This window comes from Galeopterus variegatus, unplaced genomic scaffold (genome assembly GCF_000696425.1).
Source record: "Galeopterus variegatus unplaced genomic scaffold, G_variegatus-3.0.2 Scaffold735, whole genome shotgun sequence".
NCBI lineage: Eukaryota > Metazoa > Chordata > Mammalia > Dermoptera > Cynocephalidae > Galeopterus > Galeopterus variegatus.
The window spans coordinates 278,824-306,277 of NW_007726846.1; the positions used below are offsets into that span (position 1 = coordinate 278,824).

At 37.4% G+C, this 27,454-nt stretch overlaps 1 protein-coding gene across 1 annotated transcript in view; it reads left to right on the forward strand.

Moving 5' to 3' along the window:
* SH3BGRL (SH3 domain binding glutamate-rich protein like) overlaps window positions 1-27,454 on the forward strand; it is an 83,045-nt gene that overhangs the window by 40,771 nt on the left and 14,820 nt on the right. Inside the window, exon 2 of the mRNA XM_008571929.1 lies at window positions 16,109-16,294. Coding sequence (XP_008570151.1) covers window positions 16,109-16,294 — 186 coding nt within the window. The remainder of the gene's footprint in view (window positions 1-16,108; window positions 16,295-27,454) is intronic.

The following is a 27,454-nucleotide window of genomic DNA, read 5'->3' on the forward strand; positions in this document are numbered from 1 at the left end:
ATAACTAAATTCCACTAATAAATGGAGTTTTCTCCAATCCATTTTGGAGAACCCATAAATCTAATTTGATACATGAATTGTTTAATCCAGGCAATTTCTTTGGAAGACATATTTTCAAATAACAGTTGAACTATGAGAAATCCAGCTCAGTCAGTACCAAAGACTAGTGTACATTACTTTTGAATAAGCTGTCATAGGTTGCTGATCATAACCATCTGACTTTTCTCAAACTTTCCAGGAATTCTAGAAAGTATCATCAGATATTGAATGTGCAGTAAGAATTTTTAAAAAGAGCACTTTGATTGCTTGTGCGTGGGCTGGTTTTATTGACTTGCTTCCAAATATACAGCGTGAAAGGGGAAAACAGTGGAGAAACCTTGCAGACACTACCTTAACCAAATCATCAAGGTTAATATCACCATCAGTAAGTATTATTGCTATCATGTGTTCTCTAATATGATATGATCAGAAAGGCACTTCTCCTTTGTGGTTTTTGTCCAAAAATCCATAACCCCAGATTTAATAGTAATAATAAAACCCCACAAGACAAACCTGACTTGAGGGGCATTCTACAAAGTACCTGGCCAGTACTCCTCAAAACTGTCAAAATCATGGGAAATAAGAAAAGCCTGAGAAACTGTCACAGACTAGAGGAGACTTAAGGAGACATGATGACTAAATGTAATGTCATATCCTGGAAGGGAACAGAAAGAAAACATTAGTGGAAAAACTGGTGAAATACAAATAGTCTGGAGTTTAGTTAATAGTATTGTACCAATGTTGGTTTCTTAGTTATGACAAAGGTACCACTGTGAGGTAAGGTATTATCAATAGAGGAAACAGGATGAGGGATATATGGGAATTCTGTATTATATTTGCAACTTTTCTGTAAATCTAAGATTATTCCAGAATTAAAGTTTATTAAAATTAAAAACTAAGGACTCAGGCAGGCAGGAAACCCAGCTAGCCAACCTCCCCAACTCTCTGCATCACCCATGTAAAAGGCAAAGACCCATGCTTCTGTTGATGGGGAAGACCTCAGGAAGGCAGGAAAACTGGGAAGCCACCCACCCAGCCCACTGTCCACCTGCACAGAAGGTAAGACCATGCACTGTGCTGCCATCAACAGGGGAGATCTGGACCGCCACTCACAAGCCCCTTGTGGAGCCCTCCACCCTGTCCATGCAAAAAAGAAGACCCCACACCACTGCCATGAGGACTCTCACAGCTTCTGTGAAGGTGGTCCACAACAGCCACCACCAAGGCTACTACTGTTGCATGGACAGCTTGCTGCCTTAGTGACATCCTGACCTCCATGAAGGTGGCCCACCACATATTTGACTTCATTGACACAAGGAGAGTCACTGGAGGAGCCTGGAAAAAGAATTCTTTCTCCTCAAAGTCTACTCCAGAGTAATAGAAGAAACAACTGATCTACCAGATGACCAAAAATAAACATAGACAAAAATAAACATTTTTTCATGATAGAAATATGAAAAAATTAGACAATATGACACCACCAAAGGAATTCAGTAACTCTCAAGTAACAGACCCTACAGAACAGGAAACCCTTTAAATGACTGAAAAGGAATTCTGAGTAACTATCTTCAGGAAGCCTAAGGAGATAAGAGAGGACTCTGTAAGACAGCACAATGAAATGAGAAAAAAAAATCCAGGTATAAAGGAGGAAATTTACAAAGAGATTAACCCCTTTAAAAAAGAATGTAGCAGAAGTTCTGGAACTGAAAGACACATTCAATGAAATAAAAACAGAACCAAGAGCTTAATAAGCAGCAGATTAAAACAAGCAGAGAAAGAATTCCTGAACTTGAAGAGGGTCTTTATGAAATAACACAGGCAGACAAAAAAAAAAAAAAAAACAGGAAAAAAGAATTTTTTAAAAATCAAGAATGTCTAAGAGAACTAGCAAACAACCTTAAGCACACAAACATCCAAATCATGGGTGTTCCTGGAGGGGAGGAGAAAGGTAAAGGCATTGAAAATCTATTCAATGAAACAATAATGGAAAACTCCCAAAGTATAGGGAGAGACACAGACCTTCAGATCCAGGAAGCTCAAAGATCCCCAGACAGATTCAATCAAAAAAGATCCTCTCCAAAACACATTATATCCTCTCCAAACTGGCAAAGCTCAAAGACAAAGAGGAAATCCTAAAAGCCTCAAGAGAAAAGCATCAAGTCACTTATAAGGGAGTCCCTATCAGACTAACGGCAGACTTCTCAAGTGAAATTCTACAAGCAAGAAGAAAATGGGATGACATATTCAAAATACTAAAAAAAAACAAACAAAAAAAACCCCTGCCAGCCAAGAATGCTATACCCAGCCAGGCTATCCTTCAGAAATGAGGGAGAATGTATTAGTCCGTTTTATGTTGCTATAACAGAATACCTGAGACTGCATAATTTATAAAGAAAAACAACATTTATTGCTTACAGTTTCTGAGGCTGAGAAATCCAAAGTATCTGGTGGTGGTGACAGTGACTCAAGGGTCTCACATTGCAAGACAGTGGAAGCAGAGAGAGCAGAGATACAGACAGACTCTTCTTTTAAATCCCTCTGAACCATGCTCCTGACCACCATTTTTAGTCCATTCACTACTTCATGGTCCCACAATCCACTTCTTCAAGGTGCCACCTTTTGATTACCATAATAGGATTTCCAACCCTCTTAATAGTCACAGTGGGGTCTAAGTTTCTAATACATAAAACTTGGGGGACACAACTCAAGCTTCAGGGAGTTTGGGGGGACATAATTCAATCCACTGTTTTCTACCTCTGGCCCCGCCAAACTCATGTCCTTGTCACATTTCATTTCATCCCCAAAGTCTTAACTTGTTTCAACTTAAGAATCCAAAGTTCAGAGTCCCATCTGTGAAATCAATACAAGTTATCTACTTCCAAGATACCATGGTGGGACAAACATAGGGTACATATTCCCATTCCAAAAGGGAGAAATAGGTCAAATGAAAGGAGAAACAGGTCCCAAACATGTATGAAACCTAGCAGGGCAGGCATTAAATTTCAAAGCTGGTGAATCTTGTAACTTGAATCCATGTTCAACATCCTCTGTGCACTGGTGTGGGGGTTGAGTCCCCAAGTCCTCTGGCAGCTCCACTCCTATGGCTTTCATCATCTCAGGTGATGCTTTAGCTCTCACAGGCTACCATTGCATGCTGGTAGCTCCACAGGTCTGGGGTCTCCATGGCGGTCCTGCTTTCATGGCTCCACTAGGCATGGTTCTAATGGGGTTTCTCTGCTGCAACTCTGACCCCACATTTCCACTTGGCATTGCTCTAGCGAAGGTTGTCTGTGGTGCCTCCACCCCTGTGACACATCTCTTCTTGGGCCCCCAGACTTTTCCGTACATCCTCTGAAATTGGGGTGGAGGTTCCCAAGCCTCCACAGCTCTAGTATTCTGCAAGCCTGCAGACCTAACACCACATGGATACTGCCAAGGCTTCCAGCTAGTATTTTCCAAAGCTGCCCATCCAGCCACCCCTAGGGCCAATTTACCCACAGCTGGAGTAACCAAAGCAGCTGGGGTGTTGGTGCTGGAAGCAGCTCATGGAGATGGTCCTGAGCAGCGAGCTGGTGGAGGGTTCCTCAGACCTGTTCCCCAAGAACATTTTGTCTCCCTAGGTTTATGGGCCTGAAATGGAAGAGTTGGCCCCAGAGGCTTCTGCAATGCCTTCAGGGCCTTTTCCCACTTCTCTTGATAATCCCTTTCTTTTGCACTAATCTTCTTAGCATCATTGGATTTTTCTTCTGAAGATGCTCTCTTCTCTACCAAATGGCCAGCCTGCAAATTTTCCAAATCTTTATGCTCTGCTTCCCTTTTAAGTTCTGGCCTTGTGTCATGCCTTTGCTGCCATAACTCAGCACAGGCTCTTACAAGTAGCCATGCAGCTTTCTTAATGCTTTCCTGCTTAGAAATCTCTTCTGCCAAACATTCTGGTTCACAACTCTTAATTTCCAACTTCCACAAAGTCCTAGGGCATGAACACAATGCAGCCAAATTCCTTGCCAGTTCACAGAAAGGGTGATCTTTGCCCCAGTTTCTTATAAACTTCTTCTTATTTCTATCTGAGACCTCCTTAGAATGGTCTTTACAGTCCATATTTCTATCAGTGTTCTGCTAGCAACCCCATAACCAGTCTCTAAGAAGTTCCAAACTTTCCCTCATTTTGTTGTCTTCTAAACTTTCACCAGCATCTCAGCTTTTTCTAAACAGTTCCTCCAAATTCCTCCAGCTTCTCCTCAACATCCAGTTCCAAAGCCACTTCCACAATTTCAAATATTTGTTATAAGCAACATCCCACTTCTCTGGTACCAATTTTCTGTATTAGTCCATTTTTGTTGCTTATAACAAAATACCTGCAACTGGTTGATTTATAAAGAAAAACAAAATTTATCGTTTAACAGTTTCTGAGGCTGGGAAGTCCAAAGTTCTTCCAGTGGTGGCAACAGTGACCCAGAGGTCTTGCACTGCAAGATGGTGGAAGCAGAGAGAGCAGAGAGAGACAGACTTTCCTCTTCTTTTATAGTCCTCAGAATCACACCCCTGACCACCATTTTTAATCCATTCACTACTGTGTGGTCCTACAATCCAATCATCTCTTGAAGGCTCCACCTTTCAATTACCATAATAGGATTTCCCACCCTCTTAACAGTCACAGTGAAGGCTAAGTTTCTAACACGTAAAACTTGGGAGACACAATTCAAGCTTCAGGGAGTTTTGGGGAGGCATAATTCAATCCACTACAGAGAAATAGTGTACTTCGCAGACAAATAAAAACTGCCGGAGTTCATTACAACATGGCCATTCCTGCAAGAAATTCTCCAGAGATTCCTGTATGTGGAATCCAAAAACCAATAATCACTACCACAAACACCCACTAGTAAAACACAAATGCAAATGAGAAAGATAAAAGAAGCTAAATCTTACCACTACACACAAAAAATGACAAACATGGAAGACCAATAATCAAAGGAGAAGAAAGGAACAAATGATACTCAAAACATCTAAATAAAAAGTCATACAATGCCAGAAATAAGACAGTACCTCTGAAAAACAACCCTAAATGTAAATGGATTTAACGCCCCATTCAAAAGACACAGACTGATATATTGGATCAAAAAGCAAGACTCAACTAGATGCTGTTTTCAAGAGACTCATCTAACCAGTAAAGATACATGTAGACTAATAGTGAAGGGATGGAAAAAAGATATGCCATGTAAATGGAAACCAAAAATGAGCAGGGGTAGCTATTCTTATATTGGATAAAATAGACTTTAAAACGAAAACCATAAAAAAAGACAGAGAAGGCCACTATATAATGATAACAGGATCTATCCAGGAAGAAAACATATTAATCATAAATATGTATTCACCCAGCACTGGAGACTCAGGTACATGAATCAAACACTGTTACACCTAAAGAAAGAGATAGACTCCAATACGATAATAGTGGGGGATCTGACCAACCCCTCATCATCATTAGACAGATCTTCCAGGCAGCAAATCAACAGAGAAACACAGGATGTAACCTATACTTCAGACCAATTGGACCAGGCCAATATCTATAGAACATTTCATCCAATAACTATAGAATGTACATTCTTCTCAGCATTAAATGGAACTTTCTCTAAGATAGACCAAGTTAGGTCACAAATCAAGTCTCAGTAACTTCAAAAAAATGGAAATAATCTTAACTATATTTTCAGATCACAATAGATTAAAACCAGAAAGTAATAATAAGTGAAACTCAGGACTCTATACAAATACATGGATATTAAACAACAGGCTCCTGAATGACCTATGGATCCAAGAAGAAATTAAACAGGAAATCAATAAATTTCTAGAAAGCAATGAAAAGAAAGACACATCATATCAAAACCTGTAAGAAATTGCAAAAGCAGTACTAACAGGGAGGTTTAAATCAATAAATGCTTACATCAAAAAAAGAAGACAAAGGTTTCAAGTAAACAACCTAACCCTACACCTAAAAGAACTAGAAAAACAAGAACAATCCAATCCCAAAGTTAGGAGACAGAAAGAAATAATTAAGATCAGTGGAGAACTAAATGTTATAGAGACCCCCCCAAAGTGCAAAAGATCAGTGAAACAAAAAGGTTTTTTTTGAGGAGATAAACAAAATAGACAAACCATTTAGTAGGTTAACAACAAGAAGTGAGAAGACCCAAATTACACAAAGCAGAAATGAGAAAGGAGACATTTCAACTGATTCCACAGAAATACAAAAAAAATCATTAGAAAGTATTACAAATGACTAAATGCCAAAAAATTTGAAAACCTGAGGAACTGGATAAATTTCTGGACATGTTTAAACTGCCAGGGCTGAACCAAGAAAAAAAAAAGAAAACCTGAACAGACCAATAACAAGCAGTGAGATTGAAGAAGTAATCAGCAGTCTCCCAATAAGGAACAGATGGCTTTATTGCTTAATTATACCAAACCTTTAAAGAGGAATTAATACAAATTGCCTTCAAACTATTCCAAAAAATTGAAACAGAGGCCACTCTCCCAACCTCATTCTATGAGGCCAGCAGCACCCTAATACCAAAAACAAAGATACAAAAAAAAAAAAAAAAAAAGAAAACTATAGACCAATATCTATGATAAGCATCAACAATCCTCAATAAAATACTAGCAATCAGAATACAGCAACACATCAAAAAAATTATACACCATGATCCAGTGTGATTCATCCCAGGGATGCAAGTATGATTCAACTATGCAACTCAGTAAATGTGATGTACCACATCAACAAAATCGAGGACAAAAAACATATGATTGTCTGAACAGGTGCAGAAAAAGCATTTGCCACAATTCAGCATCCCCTCATGACAAAGACTCTTAGCAAATTAGGTATAGAAGGAAAGTATCTCAACATAATAAAAGCTATCTTTTACAAGCCTATACCAGTATCATCCTGAATGGGGAAAAACTGAAGGCTTTTCCCTTAAGAACAGGAACGAGGCAAGGATGCCCCCTCTCAGCACTCCTAGGTAACACAGTACTGGAAGTTGTGTTTATATTCTCCAATAATGAGCTAACAGAGAGAAATCAAGAAAGTAAGCCTATTTACAGTAGTCACCAAAAAAATAAAGTACCTAGGAATTGATTTAACCAAAGAGGTGAAAGATCTCTGCAATGAGAACTACAAATCACTACCAAAAGAAATTAAAGAGGACACAAAAAGATGGAAAGACATTCCATGCTCTTGTATTGGAACAACCAACATTGTGAAAATGTCCATACTACACAAAGTGATCTACAGATGCAGTGCAATCCTCATCAAAATACCAATGACATTCTCCAGAAAAATAGAAAAAAAAATCCTAACATTCACATGGAGCAACAAAGACCCTGAATAGCCAAAGCAATCCTGAGCAAAATAAGCAAGAGAGATAACATTACCTGACCTCAAATTATACTACAAAGGTATAGTAACCAAAACAGTATGGTACTAGCATAAAAATAGATACTTGGACCAATGGAACAGAATAGAGAACCCAAAAGTCAACCCACAGGTTTACAGCCAACTAATTTTGACAAAGGCACTAAAAACATACATTGGTGAAAATTTGCCTCTCCAATAAATGGTGCTGGGAAAATTGGACATCCATATGCAGAAGAATGAAACTAGACCTGCACCTCTCACCATATACCAAAATCAACTCAAAATGGATGAAAGACTTAAGAGAAGACCTGAAACTGTAAATCTACTAAGGGAAAATATAGGGGAAACACTTCAGGAAGTAGGACTGTGCAGAGAAAATTTATGAACAAGAACCCAAAAAGCATAAGCAACAAAAAGAAAATAAATAAATGGGATTATGTCAAACTAAAAAGGTTCTGTGCAGCAAAGGAAACAGTCAGTGGAGTGAAACAACAACCTACAGAATGGGAGAAAATATTTGCAAACTATACATCCAACAAAGGATTAATATCCAGAATATACAGGGAACTCAAGCAACTACACTGGAAAAAATCAAATAACCCAGTTAAAAAATGGGCCAGGGTGCGAAATAGACATTTATTGAAGAATGACATACAAGTGGCCTACAGGCTCTTAGAAAAAAATGCTCAACATCACTAATCATCAGGGGAATCCAAATTAAAACCACACTGAGATATCACCTCATCTCAGTTAGACCAGGTGTAATAAAAAAGACGGAGAATAAACAAATGCTGGCGAGGATGTGGAGAGAGGGGAATGCTCCTATACTATCAGTGGGACTATAAATTAGTACAACCACTATGGAAAACAGTATGGAGGTTTCTCAGACAACTACAGATAGATCTACCATATGATCCAGCAATCCTTCTAGGTATATACCCAAAGGAATTGAAATCGTGCTGAAGGGCTATCTGCACTCCCATTTCCATCACAGCTCTGTTTACAATAGCCAAGATATGGAACCAACGTAAATGTCCACTGAAAGATGACTCGATAAGAAAAATGTGGTATGTATACACAATGGAATCCTTTTCTGTCATAAAAATGGATAAACTTCTGCCATTTGCAGCAACATGGATTAGCTTGTAGAAAACTGTTAAGTAAAATAAGCCAGGCACAGAGGGAAAAATACTGCATGCATTCACTCATAAGTGGGAGCTAAGTGAGAAAAAAGGATGGAAAGAAAGGCCACAGTGGTGCATTTGACTTGCAGAAGGAGAGAGTGTACATAGTTTTGCAGGATGTGGTGGGGGAGGGGGAAGGGGGAAGGAGGTCAGGGATTAATTGGGTGGGGGATATGGGAAATAATTGCAATTTATGGTAATGGGCATGCTTATACTATTGATCTGACCATCACATCTTAGGCACAGGTGGTGATGGTCAGCTTTGTACCCTATGAATGTGTATAGTCAATAAAAAAAAAGAAAATAATAATATTGAAAACCAAAATAAGCATTTTGGTGGTGCTGAATTTAAAACAAAATTGTGAAATAAATCAGTATTGAGTGTCTACTTTGTGTCCAGCCCTCTGGTGAGCACTATATGGGGGGACAGGAGCAAAAGGCATGCCCCTACCTCCAGGGGGCTTATCAACTAGCTGAAGAGATGCAATAACTTTGATGTGTGAAATGATTAGCAAACATTGTTTCTATTTGATTAAGCTCCAAACTGGATGTTACAGAGTGCAGGAGATCAAAGGAGGGGATGGAGTAGCCAAAGGGCTTCATGGACCTGAGTGAATAGGTTAGAATGACATCAGTGGAGAGAGGGGAGACTTGTAGGTGAAGGGAACAAAGTGAGAAAAAAACACTGAGATCTTGGGTATGACATGTTCAGGTAAGAATAAAGGTAGTCTGATCTGGGGGAGAAGGTGCTGCATGTTTTTAGAGGGGTAGATGGAGCAAGGCCTCGTGATGTGTTAAGCAGTGGGAGAGGAGAGGCGTTGGAACTGGCCGCAGTGTAGCGGCTGAATTCCTGTATGTGTTTGGATTTTTGGCTTTAAGCCTTTGGCCAAATTTATGTCTAACATTTATTAATCTGCTAACAACTCTCTCGGCATGTACATCTGATAAGACTGTGCTCACCTGCAAGAGGTGAAAGTACAGTCATGTTCATTTTCTGGATTAAAAAGTTTTTCCTTAACTAAATGAAATAATCAGTTCTGAATAATCTCGTGTATCCAGCCCTTTCTTATCTGGAACTTTCCTTTGCCCACAAGTGTTTTCCAGAGTCAGAAGGAACTTTATTACTTTTGTTTGTTACTGACTCAGTTAAAACTTGTTTCTACTTTCAAAAGCAGTGCATTGTAATCAGATCATTTTGCCCTTCAGAAATGTTGTTGGACAGTTTTTTAAGTGGTGGGCACAATTGTTTATTAAAAAAAAATAAAAGGAAAGAACAAGAAGGGTCTGATGCCTTTGCACTTTCTCATCTGTTTCTTTATAAATTTATTTGTTTTTAAATTATTTTTATTAGTATATTCATTATTACAAATCATACTTATTCTTTATGTCCCTTATCCAATCTCTCTCCATCCATCTCCCCTTGCCCCCTCTATTAACCATAGATTTGTTCTCTCCCTCTGATAGATTAACTGCTTTTCTGTTGATTTGTTGCCTAGATGATCTGTCCAGTATTGAGAGAGAGGTGCGTTCAGGTCCTCTGCTGTTATCATAGAGCAGATGCTTCTTCTATTACTCTGGAGTGTGCTTTTTGGAAAGAGAGGACCCCTCTTCTTTCTTTCTTTCTTTCTTTTTTTTTTTTTTTTTGGTCCTCCGCTGGTGACTCCTCTTATGTCAATGCAGTCGAGTGTCTGGTGTGCCATCTACATGGTGGCTGTGACTACTGCTATAGTGACTAGCCACTTTTGCAGCAGCTGTGGCAATTGCAGTGGCTATGGTGGGCTACCCACATGGTAATGGTGTTTTTGGTGTGCTCTTTACCGGGTTGCAGCTGGGTTTGCCTCAGGACCCCGGCGGAGGCTCTGGGGCGGCAGTAGTGGAGGTCGCGGCATTGGCAGTGGTAACATGCCTGGCTCTATGCCTCAGGATCCTGGTGGGGCCCAAGGGGCAGCAGCGGCAGCGTGGTTTGGCTTCTCCTGGCTTCCTCTCTTTGTAAATTTAAAGTACAGAAATTATATCCTCCACACCAACTTTGCCCACCCCAAACTACTAAGCGACTGAGCTCTTGACAAAGGGGAGGCATGGGCTGCATCGTTCTCAGTGAAGTCAGCAAGAAACCAGAGGCCTCATGCATTCAATTCATCTCTCCTGTATGCATGCTGCCTGTGTTCATGCGAGCCCACATATTGGTGGGCTCAGGACTTCACTGGGATCAGTTTAGACTGGTCAAGGGGAAGTAGGTCATAATAAGTAGGAATTTGTGTTCACTAATGAGGGCTATTTGTGACAGGACACAAGATATCTCAACCTTGGTCTTTCTAGTCAGTATCACATGGTTTAGAAGGAACTCTCTCATATATGTCAATCTTACATTCCCAGCTAGATTTGGAATTCCGGTCCATCTCGTCCATGGATGGTATGTAATGAAAAAGAACAGGGCTTTGCAGTCAGTTTTAGATTTGTAATTTGGCTTACACGTAATTAACAGCTTTGTCTTATTGGGAGGATTTCTTAACCTTTCTGAGCCTCAATCTCCTTTGCTGTTAAATGGATAGCCTTCTTTCAGAACTTTTGTGAGAATTTGAGTGTATATATGTAAATAGCCTCACTAAGAGTTTGATACTCAGCAAACATTCGGCAAATAGTCAACAAGTGTTAGTCTCCCTTTCTCCTTAAACGTCTTTATTCTGTGCAAAGCCTATCCCAGTACTAACATATAGCAAGGCTTGGATATTTCCACTTTGGATGGTCTGGGGAAGCCATTCCTGTCCCTTTATCATGTGACCCTCTTAGAATGTATGTAGGGACAATTCTAGGCAAAATCCTAAGGCAAACAAAAAAACTTCACTTTCTTCCTTACTTGCTTCTCTCCAGGAAGTCCCTCCCTCCACTCCAAATATGCACACTGCCCTTTCTGTGAAGGCCAAAGTAGCGAATCAGTAATGGTAGAGTTTCAGGCATAAGAAAAGAATAGCATTATAGGGTAGGATGGTACTCCCACTGCTCCTTGTTTCACAGCCTCCTAGATCTACACATAAAGCCATCTCTGAAGGAATGGGAGACTAAAGTTAATTCTGATTCTGGAAAAATGTATGGACAAATAAGAGTTTCAGATAATAAAGGGCTGGGTAGATGAAGCTATTCAGAATGATATTTCATAGTCAAGAAAATCCTTTTTAACCTATAAACTTGGCGTGATTGTACTTTTTTTACTGAGACTACGTTAAGACAGCTCTTTTTGAGAAACTTCCTTTACAGATGTTTCTTCTCTTTTCACACTATGATCTGTTTTTGAAATTACTTAGAATTTACCATCTCTTTAGAAATGCTACTGCAGACATGATTGTGATAGAAGTGCAACTAAAAAAGAAAACAATAACAGTACATCTTTTTTCTTTTAGCAGCAGTAAAATAGCAAACCTTAGATTGTGCTTTCATGCTGCCACACCTCATCTCGGAACATCTGTCAGGAGAAATCCAGGGAGCCAGGGGGAGAGGTGGGAGATCAATAAGAAAATTCTTAATAGTCATCTTAACACAGACTTGTTGCTTGCTGGTAAAGAGATACAAGTATAAATTACAGACTTTATATGGGTGATTGTGACCAAAGTACTTTAAAAATATTTCAAAACAGACAAGCTGAAAACAAGTGTCTTTTGCTGTGGTTGTGCCCTGATATTGAGCAATAGGAAACCAGAGGCTTAAGGACTCATGGTAGTGTTCATTTTAAAATGCACATGGATCTCTCCGGTTACCAAAGAACTACACAGTGGCAACACTGCACTGGTCCAGTGCCAAACAGACAAACTAGGGTTTCAGATTTGATTTTCCTTACAGATATAGTTTGTAAGTGGATTAGTAAAAGACTAGTAAAGGCAGCTTTAACTGCTATTTGTTCACTCCTCCTCCACCCCACTGTTAAATCTCTAGGTATAGGCTAGGCAAAGGCAGGTTTATTATTTTCTTAAAAAGCAGAGTGGTCCTTCCTTGGGTAGCATTTGAAATAAACAGAACCAACTGGAGGGAGTCTACATATTTGAATTTCTCCTTGAGAAAGTTGACTGGGTCACAAATATAACCTGTTTAAAAAAGACAAAATACATACCCACACAATTGTGTATCCACTTATAGACTTTAGTTATGTGTAAGAATTTAAAAGAAGAAATTGTGGGCAACCACTTAGAAAATTTCCAAGTTTATTTTGTGATACTGTACTTTCATTGTTCTAGTACAATATGCTGTCACCTTTGTGAGCTCAATTTCACAGCTGGCCAATTATGTTAAACTTTACTAAGTACATCTTCCTTTCACTAAAACTATAGACTGCATGCAATATAGATGGATGGAGAATCTAGCATTTATGCTGTCATTACTAAGCATAGTCTAGGTGTCATGGCTAATAGCAGTAAGTGCTTGTTCTCACTTTTCTCATTGGCTTTGTCATCAACTTGTCTCATCTCACCTAACCACTTCGTATTGCTGTCTTAGCTTATTTAAATACCATGTTGTAATCGAACCGTTAAATGTATCTATGTCTAATCCCTCCCACTAGATTGTAATATTGGAAGGGGATCACTGCTATTTTTATTTAGACATTTTAGAGAATCTAGTAGAGTTAAGAGGCACCCAAGAAATATTGTTGGATAACTACTAAGTACAAATTCTGACAGTTATTTTAGATTTTAGCTCATTTCAGTCATAATGCTTGTCAATATTCATTAAAGTGTCAGTAGAGAAAATGTGGCAGAGATTGATTATAAAACAAGGCAAAAAAGCCCAGCTTGATTAAATGTTTTGTGGTAGGTTGATATTTTCTTTCATGGAAGAGATCTCTTGTTTTCCTATTTGAAGTATCATTAGTAAAGTTTTCTTCTATCTTTGGTATTTGCAACATGCATACATTCTAAAGCGAAACCTTATCAGTGTCCTTTCTTTCTTTCTTTCTTTCTTTCTTTCTTTCTTTCTTTCTTTCTTTCTTTCTTTTTTATTGGTTATGAATATTCATAGGTTACAAAGCTGTCAGTGTCCTTTCTTTAAAGGAAACTTGACCTTTGACTTGACAACCAAGAAACTTATTGAAGCTTGTTGGAAGGCAGCTGTTTCCTCCAGGCAATAGCCCTCCTCTGTGTCTTTGGAGGGAAGAATACCTTGAATCTCAAACCCCTGACATGAGGACAGAAATGACTTGGCATTCTTTGGGTAGAGGTGAGGGATTTGGTTTACTTTTTGAAAAAAGATTGATTTTAATCCCTGAACAGTGCTGTTGTTCTCTTGCTAATAATACATTTGTGTGCTGAAAAGTTTATCAATAACTTTTTAACTCTAAAATCTTTTTTCTGTAGGAAATTTAAATTTTATTCCTTAGTGAAACCTTCTGACACCCATTTCTGTTTATTCTGACAATGTATAGTTTTTAGTCACATCTGTTCACTGTTTCCCTTTAATTTAAGTCCCTTTAGGGAAATTAGCATCACCAGATGCCCCCTTGTCAGGGTGTGTTGTAGGGAACATGTGCATAACTCTTTATATATAAAATTCCCCCTCTTGTAAATAAACCTAAAATGTGAAATTTTAGACTTACGGATATGATCAAGTTAGGAAACAATTTTTTTTTACATTCTCTGAAGATTCAGAGCTGAACAAATGTTCATGTTTGATATAGCATAACCTATTAGCAAAGTGTAGTTGTGGCCCATTCTGTTCAGCCTTATGGAGCTACCAGGCCTCGCCATCATCTTCATTCAGCACAGTGCAGTGTTTAATAGCAAGCATTCGATAAGGTGGGAACGGCCTCAAAGAGTCATTTATATTAACGTTTCTCTGCACTTTGTCTGCTTATGCAAACATGGCAGATGCCATTCTCCCAGGGCCATGTATTATTCTTAGCATGTTAACTATAGTGTTAACTCTTCACTCATTCAAAAAAAAAAAAATGTGTTGGCATGCCAGGTTTCTGAAAGTACCATATTCATGGGACATCTTTATATCTACTCAAATTTGTAAATATGCTAATGATCAACAAATTACTTGACACACTTCACATTGATTGGATCTCCCTATTGTATTATGAAGGTTGAAAACCACTGATTTAATCGACCTTTACGTAAAGTGCATTAGTCCACTAAACATTCATATTTATTTACTTTTTCATTGGTTTTCCTCAAAATTCAAAAGAGGATATATGTTACATTTATAAATGAAGTATGATTTTATGAGTCAACAAGGAAATAGGATTTCCATTAGAAAAATTACCCTGTAGCAAATTTTGCTGGATTGTAAGTGATCTTTAAAGAAGGGCATTCAGTACACTGATCCAAATAACCTTTAGCAATTCCAATTTCTATTGGGATAAATTGAGGATTTTTTTGGGGGGGCGGTTATGATGAGAAAGAAAACTATTACCCACAGTCAACAGCAACTTAGACGGACAAAAATACAACCTGTGCGCTAGCATGCATGTGTGTGAGGGTTGGGATGTAAATCCAGAGGAGTCTTGACTGTATGTGAGTTTCTTATTTTGCATTTTCATTCCCATTGGCAAACTTCTTTTTATTTTATTTTTTGATGCTTTTGCCCCATATGCCTTTTTAGTGTGACTCTATGAAGAAACTTGCTTATTGATTGTGCTCCTGCAGCTCAGAAATGTTAAGTAATGGTTTTAAATATGGGTAATTACCATAGATGTATGAATTCAGGTTCTAAAAGGAATTCATATCAGGGGAGAAACCTAACTAAAGAGTATTAATTTTACTACTTTCAAAGCTGTCTGTACTAGGTATGATAATGAGAGAAACTAAGTCTGTCATCTCTACCTGTTAATCTAGTTGAAGAGGTACCACAGACAGACATACACGAAAGACACTTTAGCAGCATGTGTTGAGGGCTAATGAGTGATGCAAGTATATTCCAAACTTATTATCCAGACAGGCTTAGCTCTAATATCTTATTCAGTTTCTGCTCTGAACAATGAAAATTGAGTCTTGAGTGACTCTGAAGCTTGTGTGATTCTCAAGGAAAGACTCATTTCTGTTGACTTTACAATGCTTGTTAAGGTTAGAAGTAGACCAGGTCATTTTGGAAAGACTTTCAACAAGGGCTGAAACCAAGAGAGGTTTGTAGATAATCAGAAAGCATAGCTTCCTATTACTGCCAATTTTGCATTAATTGCACTTCTTTAGGTTACTGATATGCATCAGCAAGCCTTGCTTCTGCATCATTAGATATGAGAATTTTCAATGGAAAAAAGAGAGTCAGATTGATAAAAGAGCCTATGAGCTAAACGTTCTTCAGCCCACTTGTGAGACATCACTAACAAGACAATAATAAGGAGGAAAAATCCTATATCTTCTGCAAAACCACAAATTTTGCTCTTTGTCTGAATTCATTTGTTAGCTCACAAACACTGACTTTTGTTGAATTTGAAAAATAAAAACAACAAAAGCTGTTTGCTCAGCAATTTGGTTTCTTGTCCTTTGGGTCCTAGATTAAGAAGAAGCAGCAAGATGTGCTTGGTTTCTTAGAAGCCAACAAAATAGGATTTGAAGAAAAAGATATTGCAGCCAATGAAGAGAATCGGAAGTGGATGAGAGAAAATGTACCAGAAAACAGTCGACCAGCCACAGGGTACCCCCTGCCACCTCAGATTTTCAATGAAAGCCAGTACCGTGGGGTAAGAAAACAATTCAAATTCTTGTTTATTGAAATAGATTGTTCAAAATCCACCCTATTTATTTCACCCCATCTCCAAATCAGCATACAGTTATTTTTCCTGCATACTCATTTGTCCTGCGCATCTACCTTAAGCAGCTAGAGTGTTTTGTGTTCTACTAAGAGGCAAATAGATGAAACATCCACACACACACACACACACAAATAACTGAAAATACAAAAATACAGACCTTAGACATACAGTTGGCTTACATTTTTTCATCTTGATTTTAACCAGAGCAATTTTATTGTTTCTGGTGTGCTCCTGGAGAAGCCTATGAAAAGAAGTCAGCAGTTATTTAGATTAAAATTAGTTAAAAAGATGAATATTTTATTTTCTGCTTGAAGATAGTAATACTTGTATTTTGGTATCATTAATGAATTATCTTAAAATTTTAAGTTAGATAATTGAAAATATAAGGAATGAGGGAAACAAAAAATTGAGTTTTTGCTTTGTGACAGGGGCTTTCAAGTATGCTATCTGGCTTAATCTTCATTTTAACCATGGAGTAGTTTCCTTCATTCTTAATTCCTTCACTCACTGTATATTGAAGTAACTTTTATAGCCTATGGCCATTCTAGACACCATGGCAAGTACAAGTACAAATAAAACACACTCTCTTAGGCACTTAGGCTATTTGTTCTAATATTTATGGGGTACGGTGTGTCATTTCAATACATGCATATACTGCACAATGATTTGCTTAGGGAAGATAGCACAGTTTTGTACCCTTTGGTCCACCACTATCCCTCCCCTCCACTCTCTCCCTGCCACTGGCCTTGGGTAATCATTATTCTACTTTCTACTTCTATGAGAACCACTTTTTTTTTTTTCTTTTGTTAGATTCCACATATGAGTGATATCATGTGGTATTTGTCTTTCTGTGCCTGACTTACTTCACTTAACATGATGGTTTCCAGTTCCATCCATGTTGCTGCAAATGATAAGATTTCATTTTTTTAATAGCTGAGTGGTATTCCATTGTGTATACATGCCACAATTTTTTAATCCATTCATTCATTGATGAGTATTTAGGTTGATTCTAGCTCTTGGTTATTGTGACTAGAGTTGTGATGAACATGAGAGTGCAGGTGTCTTTTTGATATATTGATTTCATTTCTTTTGGGTATATACCCAGTTGTGGGATAGCTGGGTCTTAAGGTAGATCTATTTTTAGTTCTCTGAGGAACCTCCATACTGTTTTCCACAGTGGCTGTACCAATTTACATTCCCACCAACAGTATAGGAGAATTCCTTTTTCTCTGTGTCCTCACCAGCATTTGTTATTTTCTGTCTTGTTGATAAAAGCCATTCTAACTAGAGTGAGATGATTTCTCATTGGGGTTATAATTTGCATTTCCCTGATGATCAGTGATTCTGAGCATTTTTTTCATGTGCTTGTTGGCCATTGTATATCTTCCCTTGAGAAATTTCTGCTCAAGTTCCTTGCCCATTTTTTATTCGTTTTTTTTTTTTTTTTTTTCTTGGCTATTGAGTTGTTTGAGTTTCTTATATATTCTGGATATTAGCCCCTTATTTGATATGTAGTTTGCAAACACTTTCTCCCATTCTGTACATTGTCTCTTCACTTTATTGACAGTATCCCTTGCTGTGCAGAAGCTTTTTAGTTTGATGGAGTCCTATTTGCATATTTTTACTTTAGTTGCCTGTGCCTTTGTAGTCTTGCTCAAAAAAAACACTGCCCACTCCCATTTCATGTAGCATTTTCCCTATGCTTTCTTCTAGTAGATTCATAGTTTTGGGTCTTACATTTAGGTCTTTAATCCACTTTGGGCTGATTTTTGTGTATTTTGAGAGATAGGGGTCTAGTCTCAATTTCTGCATGTGGATATCCTATTTTGTCAGGATCATTTATGGAAAAGGCTGTCTTTTTCCCAGTGTATATTTTACTCACCTTTGTCAAAAATCAGTTGGCTGTAAGTACATGGGTTTATTTCTGGGCTTTCTGTTCTGTTCCATTGGTCTATTTGTTTTATTGCAGTACCATGCTGTTTTGGATACTATAGCTTTATAGTATATTTTGAAGTAAGGTGGTGTAATGCCTACAACTTTGTTTTTTTTGTTGTTGTTCAAGATTGCTTTAGCTATATAGGGTCTTTTGTGGTTGCATACAAATTTTAAGAACGATTTTTTTATTTCTGTGAAGAATGCCATCGGTATTTTGATAGGGATGTCCTTGAATGTGTAGATTGCTTTGGGTAATACAAACATTTTGATAATGTTAATTCTTCCAACCCACGAACATGGGCTATCTTTCCATTTATTTGTGTCCTTTTCAATTTTTTTCACCAATGTTCTATAGTTTTCATTGTAGAGGTCTTTCACCTCCTTGGTTAAACTTACTCCTAAGTATTTCATTTTTTTGGTAGCTACTGTTAATGGGATTACTTTCTTCATTTCTTCTTCAGCTATTTCATTATTGGCATACAAGAAGGCTGTTGATTTTTGTGAGTTGATTTTATATCCTATCACTATACCAAGTTCATTTATTAGTTCTAGTAAGATTTTAGTGGAGCCTTTGAGGTTTTCTATGTATATGATAACGTCATCTGCAAATAGAGATACTTTGATTTCCACCTTTCCTATTTGCATGCCCTTTATTGCTTTCTCTTGCCTTATTGTGCTGGCAAGAACTACTAGTACTATGTTGAATAAGAGTGGGAAAAGAGGGCATCCTTGCCTAGCTCCAAATCTTAGAGGAAAAGCCTTGAATCTTTGTCAATTCAGTGTGAAATTAGCTATGGGTTTGTCATCTAGGCCATTGTTGTGTTGAAGTACATTCCTTGTATACTTTAATTTGTTGAGTGTTTTTATTACGAAGTGGTGTTGGATTTTATCAAACACTTTCTTTTGCATCTATTGAAGTGATCATATGGTTGCTTTCCTTCATGCTGTTGATGTGATGTATCACATTTATTTACTTGTGTATGTTAAACCATCCTAGCATCCCTGGTATGAATCCCGCTAGATCATGGTAAATGATCTTTTTAATGTGTTGTTGGATTATGTTTGCTAGTATTATCTTGAGGATCTTTGTGTCTGTGCTCATTAGGGATGTTGGTCTGCAGTTTACTCTTTTATTATTATTATTGTTAGCATATTCATCATTACAAATCGTAATCTTTATCCATGCCCACCACCAAACCTATCATTCTTCAACCCACCTCACTCCCTACCCCCATCTCTAGTATCCTTAGCTTTGTTCCCTCCTTTTGAAAGTTCAGTGCATTATTATGGACTTTTCCTTCCTTCCTTCCTTCCTTCCTTCCTTCCTTCCTTCCTTCCTTCCTTCCTTCCTCTTTCTTTCCTTCTTTATTAGCACCCAGTTATGAGTGAGAACATGTGGTATTTCTCTTTCTCTGTCCAACTTATTTCACTTAAGGTAATTTTCTACAGGCTTGTTCACGTTGCTGCAAATGGTAGAATTTCATTCTTTTTTATGACTGAGTAGTATTCCATGGTTTATATTTGCCACATTTTCCTTGCCCAGTCATCTGTTGAGGGACATTAAGGTTGGTACCATATTTTGGCTATTCTAAATAGAGATGTGATGAATGTGAAAGTGCAGGTATCCCTTTGACATGATGATTTCCATTCCTCTGGATATATGCCCAGTAGTGGGATTGCTGGATCATATGGTAGTTCTATCTGTAGTTGTTTGAGGAACCGCCATACTGTTTTCCATAATGGCTGTGCTAATTTAGAGTCCAACCAACAGTGTAGAAGGGTTCCCCTTTCCTGGCATCCTCACCAGCATGTGGTATTCTCAGTCTTTTTAATAATGGCCAGTCTAACTGGGGTGAGTTGATTTGCATTTCTTTGATGATTAGTGATCCTGAGCATTTTTTTGTGTACCTTTTGGCAATATGTATGTCTTCCTTTCAAAAATGTCTATTCATCTCGTTTGCCACTTTTTAAAGTGGATTATATATATATATATATATATATATATATATATACTTGGCGGATATATAGTTTACAAATATTTTCTCCCATTCCATAGGTTGTCTTTATGCTCTGTTGATTGTTTCCTTCCTTTGCTGTGCAGAAGCATTTTAGTTTGATATAATCCTATTTATTTATGTTTTTCTTTTGTTGCTTGTGCTTTTGGGGTCTTGTTCATAAATTCTTTGCTCAGTCCTACTATGTGGAGTGTTTCCCCTATATTTTCCTTTACTAATTTTATGGTTTCAGGTCTTATATTTAAGTCTTTAATCCATTTTGAGTTGATTTTGGTATATTGTGAGAGGCACAGGTCCAGTTTCAATTTTCTGTATATGGATGTCCAATTGTCCCAGCACCATTTATTGAAGAGGCAGTCTTTTCCCCAATGTATGTTCTTGCTGCCTTTGTCAAAGATCAGTTGGCTGTAAATATGTGGGTAGTTTCCTGGGTTTCTATTCTGTTCCATTGATCTGAGTGTCTGTTTTTTTATGCCAGTACCATGCTGTTTTGGTTACAATAGTTTTGAAATGTAATTTTAAGTTGGGCAGTGTTATGCTTCTGGATTTATTTATTTTTTTTGCTCAGGATTGCTGTGGCTATTCAGGGAAATTTGTTGTTCCATATGAATGTTAGAATTGCTTTTTCTATTTCTGTGAAGAATGTCATTTGTATTTTGATGGGGATTGCATTGAATCTGTAGATTGCTTTGGGTAGAATGGACATTTTCACTGGTCATTCTCCCCATCAAAGAGAATGATTTGTCTTTCCCCTTTTTGTGTCCTCTTTAATTTCTTTCAGTAGTTTTTTGTGGTTATTGTAGAGATCTTTCCCCTCCTTAGTTAAATTGATACCTAAGTATTTTACTTTTTGGTGACTATTGTAAATGGGCTTGCTTTCTTGATTTGTTTTTCTGCTTGTTTGTTATTGGAGTATAAAAAAAGCTATAGATTTTGGGTGTTGATTTTGTATCCTGCAACATTACTGAAATTTTAAATCAGTTCTAAGAGTTTTTTTGGTAGAGTCTATAGGTTTTTCTATATTTAAGATCATGTTGTCTGCAAACTGGACAGTTTGACTTCATCCTCTCCAATCTGGATGCATTTTGTTTCTTTCTCTTGCCTATTTGCTCTGACTAGTACTTCCCATGCTGTGTTAAATAGGAGTGGTTAGAGTGGTCATCCTGGTCTTATTCTTGTTCTTATCATTCAGGATGATATGGCGATTGGTTTGCCATAAATGGCTTTTATTTTATTGAGATAATTTCCTTCTATACCTAATTTGCTGAGAGTCTTAATCATGAAGTGGTGCTGAATTTTGTTAAATGCCTTTTCTGCATCAATTGAGATAATCATATGGTTTTTGTCCTTGATTTTGTTGTTGTGGTATATCACATTTATTTTCTTGTGTGTGTTGAACCAACCTTGCATCCCTGGGATGAATCCCACTTGATTATGGTGTATAATTTTTTTGAAGTGTTGCTGTATTCTGATTGCTAGTATTTCATTTGAGGATTGTTACATTGATGTTCATCAGAGATATTGAACTGTAGATTTCTTTTTTTGTTGTATCTTTGTCTGGTTTGAGTATCAGGGTGATGCTGGCCTCATAGAATGAGTTTAGGAGAAAAGCTTCTGTTTTAATTTTTTGGAATAGCTTGAAGAGGATTGGTATTAATTCCTCTTTAAAAGTTTGATAGAATTCAGCTGTAATGCCATACAGTCCTGGGCTTTTCTTTGTTGGAAGATTGCTGATTACTGCCTCAATCTCATTGATTGTTTTTGGTCTGTTCAGGTTTTCTATTTCTTCTTGGTTCAGTCTTGGTAGTTTGTATGTGTCCAGAAATTTGTTCATTTCCTCTAGGTTTTCATATTGTTGGTGTACAGTTGTTTATACTAAGCTCTGATGATGCCTCACATTTCTATGGTATCAGTTGTAATGTCTCCCTTTTCATTTCTGATTTTTACTTATGTCTTCTTTTTGTTAATCTAGTTAATGATTTGTCTGTTTTATTTATCTTCTGAAAAAACCAACTTTTTGTTTCATTGATCTTTTGTGTTGTTTTTTGGTCTCCATTTCATTAAGTTCTGCTCAGATCTTAATTATTTCTTTCTTTCTACTACTTTCAGCACTGGATTGTTTTTGTTTTTCTAGTTCTTTGAGGTGTAGCATTAGGTCATTTTTCTGAAGCTTTTCTGTTCTTTAGTTGTAAGTGTTTATTTCATTAAACTTCCCTCTTAGTACTGCTTTTGCAGTATCCCTTAGGTTTTGGTATGATGTATCTTTATTTTCATTAGCTTCAAGAAATTTTTTGATTTCCTGTTTAATTTCTTCTTGGACACATAAGTCATTCAGGAGGCTGTTGTTTAGTTTCTGTGCACTTATATAGTTTCCAGAGTTTCACTTGTTACTGATTTTTAGTTTTAATCCATTTTGGTCTGAAAAGATACTTAGAATGATGGACTTTTTTTTAATCTTTGAAAACTTAATTTGTGACCTAACTGTGGTCTATCCTTGTGAATGTTCCATATGCTTATTAGAAGAATGTATATTGTTTAGTTGTTGTATGAAATGTTATGTAGATATCTGCCAGGCCCAATTGGTGTAAGGTATAGTTTCAATCCTGTGTTTCTTTGTTCATTTGTTAACTGGAAGATCTGTCCAATGTTGAGAGATGTGTGTTCAGGTCACCCATTATTATCATATTTTTTAGGTCTAAGAGTGTTTCCTTTACATATCTGGGCTCTCCATTGTTGGATACATTACATATTTATGATTGTTATGTCTTCTAACTGGATAGATCCCTTAATCATTATATAGTGGCCTTATTTGTCTCTATTTATGTTTTTTTTTGTTTGTTTGTTTTGTTTTTTTTAAAGATGACCGGTAAGGGGATCTCAACCCTTGCCTTGGTGTTGTCAGCACCACGCTCAGCCAGTGAGCTAACCGGCCATCCCTATATAGGATCCAAACCCGTGGCCTTGGTGTTATCAGCACCGCACTCTCCCGAGTGAGCCACAGGCTGGCCCATGGTTTTTTGTTTAAAGTCTATTTTATCTGATATAAGAATAGCTACCCCTGCTCGGTTTTTGTTTCCATTTGCATTGTATATCTTTTTCATCCCTTCACTTTTAGTTTGTGTATGTCTTTACAGGTTACATGAGTCTCTTGAACACAGCATGTAGTTGGGCCTAGCTTTTAATCCAATCAGTCAGTCTGTGTCTTTTGAATGGGGAGTTTAATCCATTTACATTTAGGGTTGTTATTGACAGGTATTACTTTACTCTTGTTATTTTAATGCTTTTTGTTTAGATGTTTTAAATACCTTTTGGTCCTTTCTTCCCCTTTTATTTTTCATCTTCAATGTTAGTTGGATTTTTGAGGTAGCGTGATTTAGCTTTTTTCTCTTTCTTGTTTGTATTTATGTCTTACTGGAGAGTTTTGTTCTTTCTTGTGTATCCATGATAGTGATTACCTTTTTCAGATTCTGGATGCAGGACTCCTTTGAGAATTTCTTGCAGTGCTGGTCGTGTGGTGGTGAACTTCCACAATTTTTGTTTGTCTGGGTAATACACTATTTCTCCCCCATTTCTGAAAGATAAACTTGCTGGGTATAGTATTTTTGTCTGGCAACTTTTTTCTTTTAGTATTCTAAATATATATATATATAATCATTCCATTTTCTTCTGGCCCATAAGGGCTCAGTTGAAGTCTGCTGTTATTCTGGTGGGGGTTCCTTGATAGGTGACTTGATGCTTTTCTCTTGCTGCTTTTAGAATTCTCTCTTTGTCTTTGAGATTTGCTAATTTGACTATAATGTTTCTTGGAGAGGATCTTTTTGGATTGAATCTGTGTTTTTGGGGGCTTCCTGGATCTGAAGGTCTGTGTCTCTCCCTATACCTGGGAAGTTTTCTGTTATTATTTCCTTGAAAAATTTTCAGTGCTTTTTTTCTTTCTACTCCCCTTCTGGAACTCCCATGATTTAGATGTTTGTGTGCTTGACATTCTTCCTGGATCTGAAGGTCTGTGTCTCTCCCTATACCTGGGAAGTTTTCTGTTATTATTTCCTTGAAAAATTTTCAGTGCTTTTTTTCTTTCTCCTCCCCTTCTGGAACTCCCATGATTTAGATGTTTGTGTGCTTGACATTGTCTGCTAGCTCTCTTATATTGTCTTCCTTATTAAAATTCTTTTTTTCCTTTATTTTTGTCTGCCTGGGTTATTTCACAAAGACCATTTTCGATACCTGCAATTCTTTCTTCTGCTTGCTCTAGCCTGCTACTAAAGCTCTCAGATGTGTTTTTTATTTCATTGAGTGAATTCTTTGGTTGTAAGAGTTCTGCTGCATTCTTTTTTAAGGTATCGATCTCTTTGTAAATTTCATCTTTTCTATCCTGGATTTTTTTTCTTATTTCATTGTGTTCTCTAACTGAGTTCTGTCTTATTTCTTTGAGGTTTTTTTTGTAAGGTCATTGCTTGGAATTCTTTTTCAGACATTTCACAGTTTTCCTGCTTTATGGTGTCTGGTACTTGAGAAGTACTGTAGTCCTTCAGTGATGTCATCATTTCTTGTTTATTTGTAGTTCTAGTATTTTTTCATTGATGTTTGGTCTTTTGGTAGCATACTTGCTTTTTCTGTTACTCTAGAGGGGGGCTGAGAGGAGAAAGACTTCCTCCTTTATTTGTAGGCTCCACTGGTGACTGTTCTTGTATCAGTACAATCACGTTTGCATTGGGCTGCTTTTAGGGTTTCTCTGGCTGCTACTGTGGTGGTGAGGTGTCCTTGTGGTGGCAGTAGGTGGGGCAGTCATTGTGGTGGATCACCTAGGCTCCCGGTTGGGCTGTCGGCAGGCCTTTCTGGCGCTTGGGTCTGGGCCTGGGCTGACAGCACATGGGCCAGCTCTCACCTTGGCTTCTGCTCAGGGCATTGGCAGGCCTTTCTGCAGCTCGGGTCTGGGCCCAGAGTGGCAGCACACAGGATGGTGCTCACCTTGGCTCCTGCTTGAGCCATGGGTGGGTCTATCCTGGGCTTGGGTGTGGGCCCAGCATGGCAACATGTGGGACAGCCCTCACCTTGGCTCCTGGTCGGATGGTTAATGGGCATCTCCAGGGCTTTTGTGGGGGCCTGGGCTGGTGGTGCATGGTACGGTGCTCACCTCAGCTCCTGGTCTGGCAGTGTGTGGGCCTCTCCTTGGCTTGGGTATGGGCCCAGGGTGGCACTGTAGCTCCTGATCCATAGTTTTCTTTTTTTGTTGTATCTTTTTCTGGTTTTAATGTAAGGTTAATGTTGGCCTCATATAATGGGTTTGGACATGTTCCCTCCTTTTCAGTTTTTTGGTAGAGTTTGAGAAGAATTGGCATTAGTTCTTTAAATGTTTGGTAGAATTCAGCAGTGAAGCCATCTGGTCCTAGGGTTTTCTTTGTCAGGAGACTTTTTATTACAGCTTCAATCTCATTTCTCATTACTCTATAGGTTTTCTAGTTCTTCATGATTCAACTTTGGTAAGTTTTATGTGTTCAGGTATTTATCCGTCTCTTTTAGATTTTCCAGTTTGTTTGCATATAGCTGTTGGTAATAGTCTCTTGCGATCCTTTGTATTTCTGTGATATCAGTTGTAATGGCTCATTTTTCATTTCTGATATTATTTGTTTGAGTCTTCCTTCTTTTTTCTGTCATTAGTCTAGCTAAATGTTTATCAATTTTATCTTTTCCAAAAACCAACTTTATTGTTTCATTGATCTTTTATGTATTTTTTTCACCTCTAATTCATTTATTTCTTCTCTGGTCTTTGTTATATCTCTTCTTCTACTGATGTTGGGTTTGACTTGTTATTGTTTTTCTAGTTCCTTGAGGTTGTTTATTAAGTTGTTTATTCAAACTCTTTCTTTTTTGATGTAGGTGTTTATTGCTCTAAACTTCCCTCTTAGAATTGTTTTCACTGCATCACATAGCTTCTGGTGTGTTGTGTTTTCATTTTCATTTGTTTACAGGAATTTTAAAATTTTCTTTTCATTTTCTTCTTTGACCCATTTGTTGTTTCAGAGCATGTTATTTAATTTCCATGTATTTGTACAGTTTCTAGTGTCCCTTTGTTGTTTTCTAGTTTTATTCCTTTGTGATTGAGCAAGTTAGTTGAAATGATTTCAATTTTTAAAATATTTGTTGAGGCTTGTTTTGTGACCTAACATATGGTCTGTTCTTGAGAATGTTTCATGTGGTGCTGAGAAGAATGTGTATTTTTCAGCTTTTGATTGAAATGTTCTATAAATGTCCGTTAGGTTCAATTGGCTTAGAGATTAGTTCTGATGATTTCTTGTTAATTTTCTGGCTCAGTGTTCTGTCCTTTGCTGAAAATGGCTTGTTAAAGTCCCCAACTATTATTTTGTGGGAGTGTATCTCTCAAATTAGGTCTAATATTAACGGCTTTATATAATTGGGTACTCCAGTGTTGGGTGTGTATATAATTAGAATTGTTATATCCTCTTGTTGAATTGATCCTTTTATCATTATATCATGACCTTCCTTATCTTTTTCTACTTTCCTTGGCTTGATGTCTACTATATTGGATATAAATATAGCTACTCCTGCTCTTTTTTGGTTTTCATTTGCATGAAACATCTTTTCCATCCCTTCACTTTCAGATGGTGTGTGATTTATAGGAGAAGTGAGTTTCTTGTAGGTAGTATACTGTTGGTTCTCGTTTTATAATCTATTTAACTACTGTGTGTCTTTTAATTGGGGCAATTAATCTATTTACATTTAGAGTTATTATTGATATATAGGGACTTGTTACTGCCATTTTGGTTTTCTCCGGTGGTATATTTTGATTTCTTGTTATTTATTTTTAGTATGTCTCATAAATTTTTGTGTTATGGTTACCATGAGGCTTACAAAAAACATTATATTTATAACAGATTTTTTTTAAAACTAATAACTTAACTTTGATATCTAAGAAAAAAGCAAAAAACTAAAGCCAACTCTACACTTTGGCACCATCCCCACTCTGCTTTTTGATATTTTGTTGTTTGAAGTTATATCTTTTAATATTGCTTATTTTCTCTTATACAGTTGTTGTATTTGTTATTGTCTTCTTAGGTTTGTTCTTCAGTCTTTATAGTAAGGATGTAAGTGGCTTATTCATTCCGCCCCCCCCCCCCCT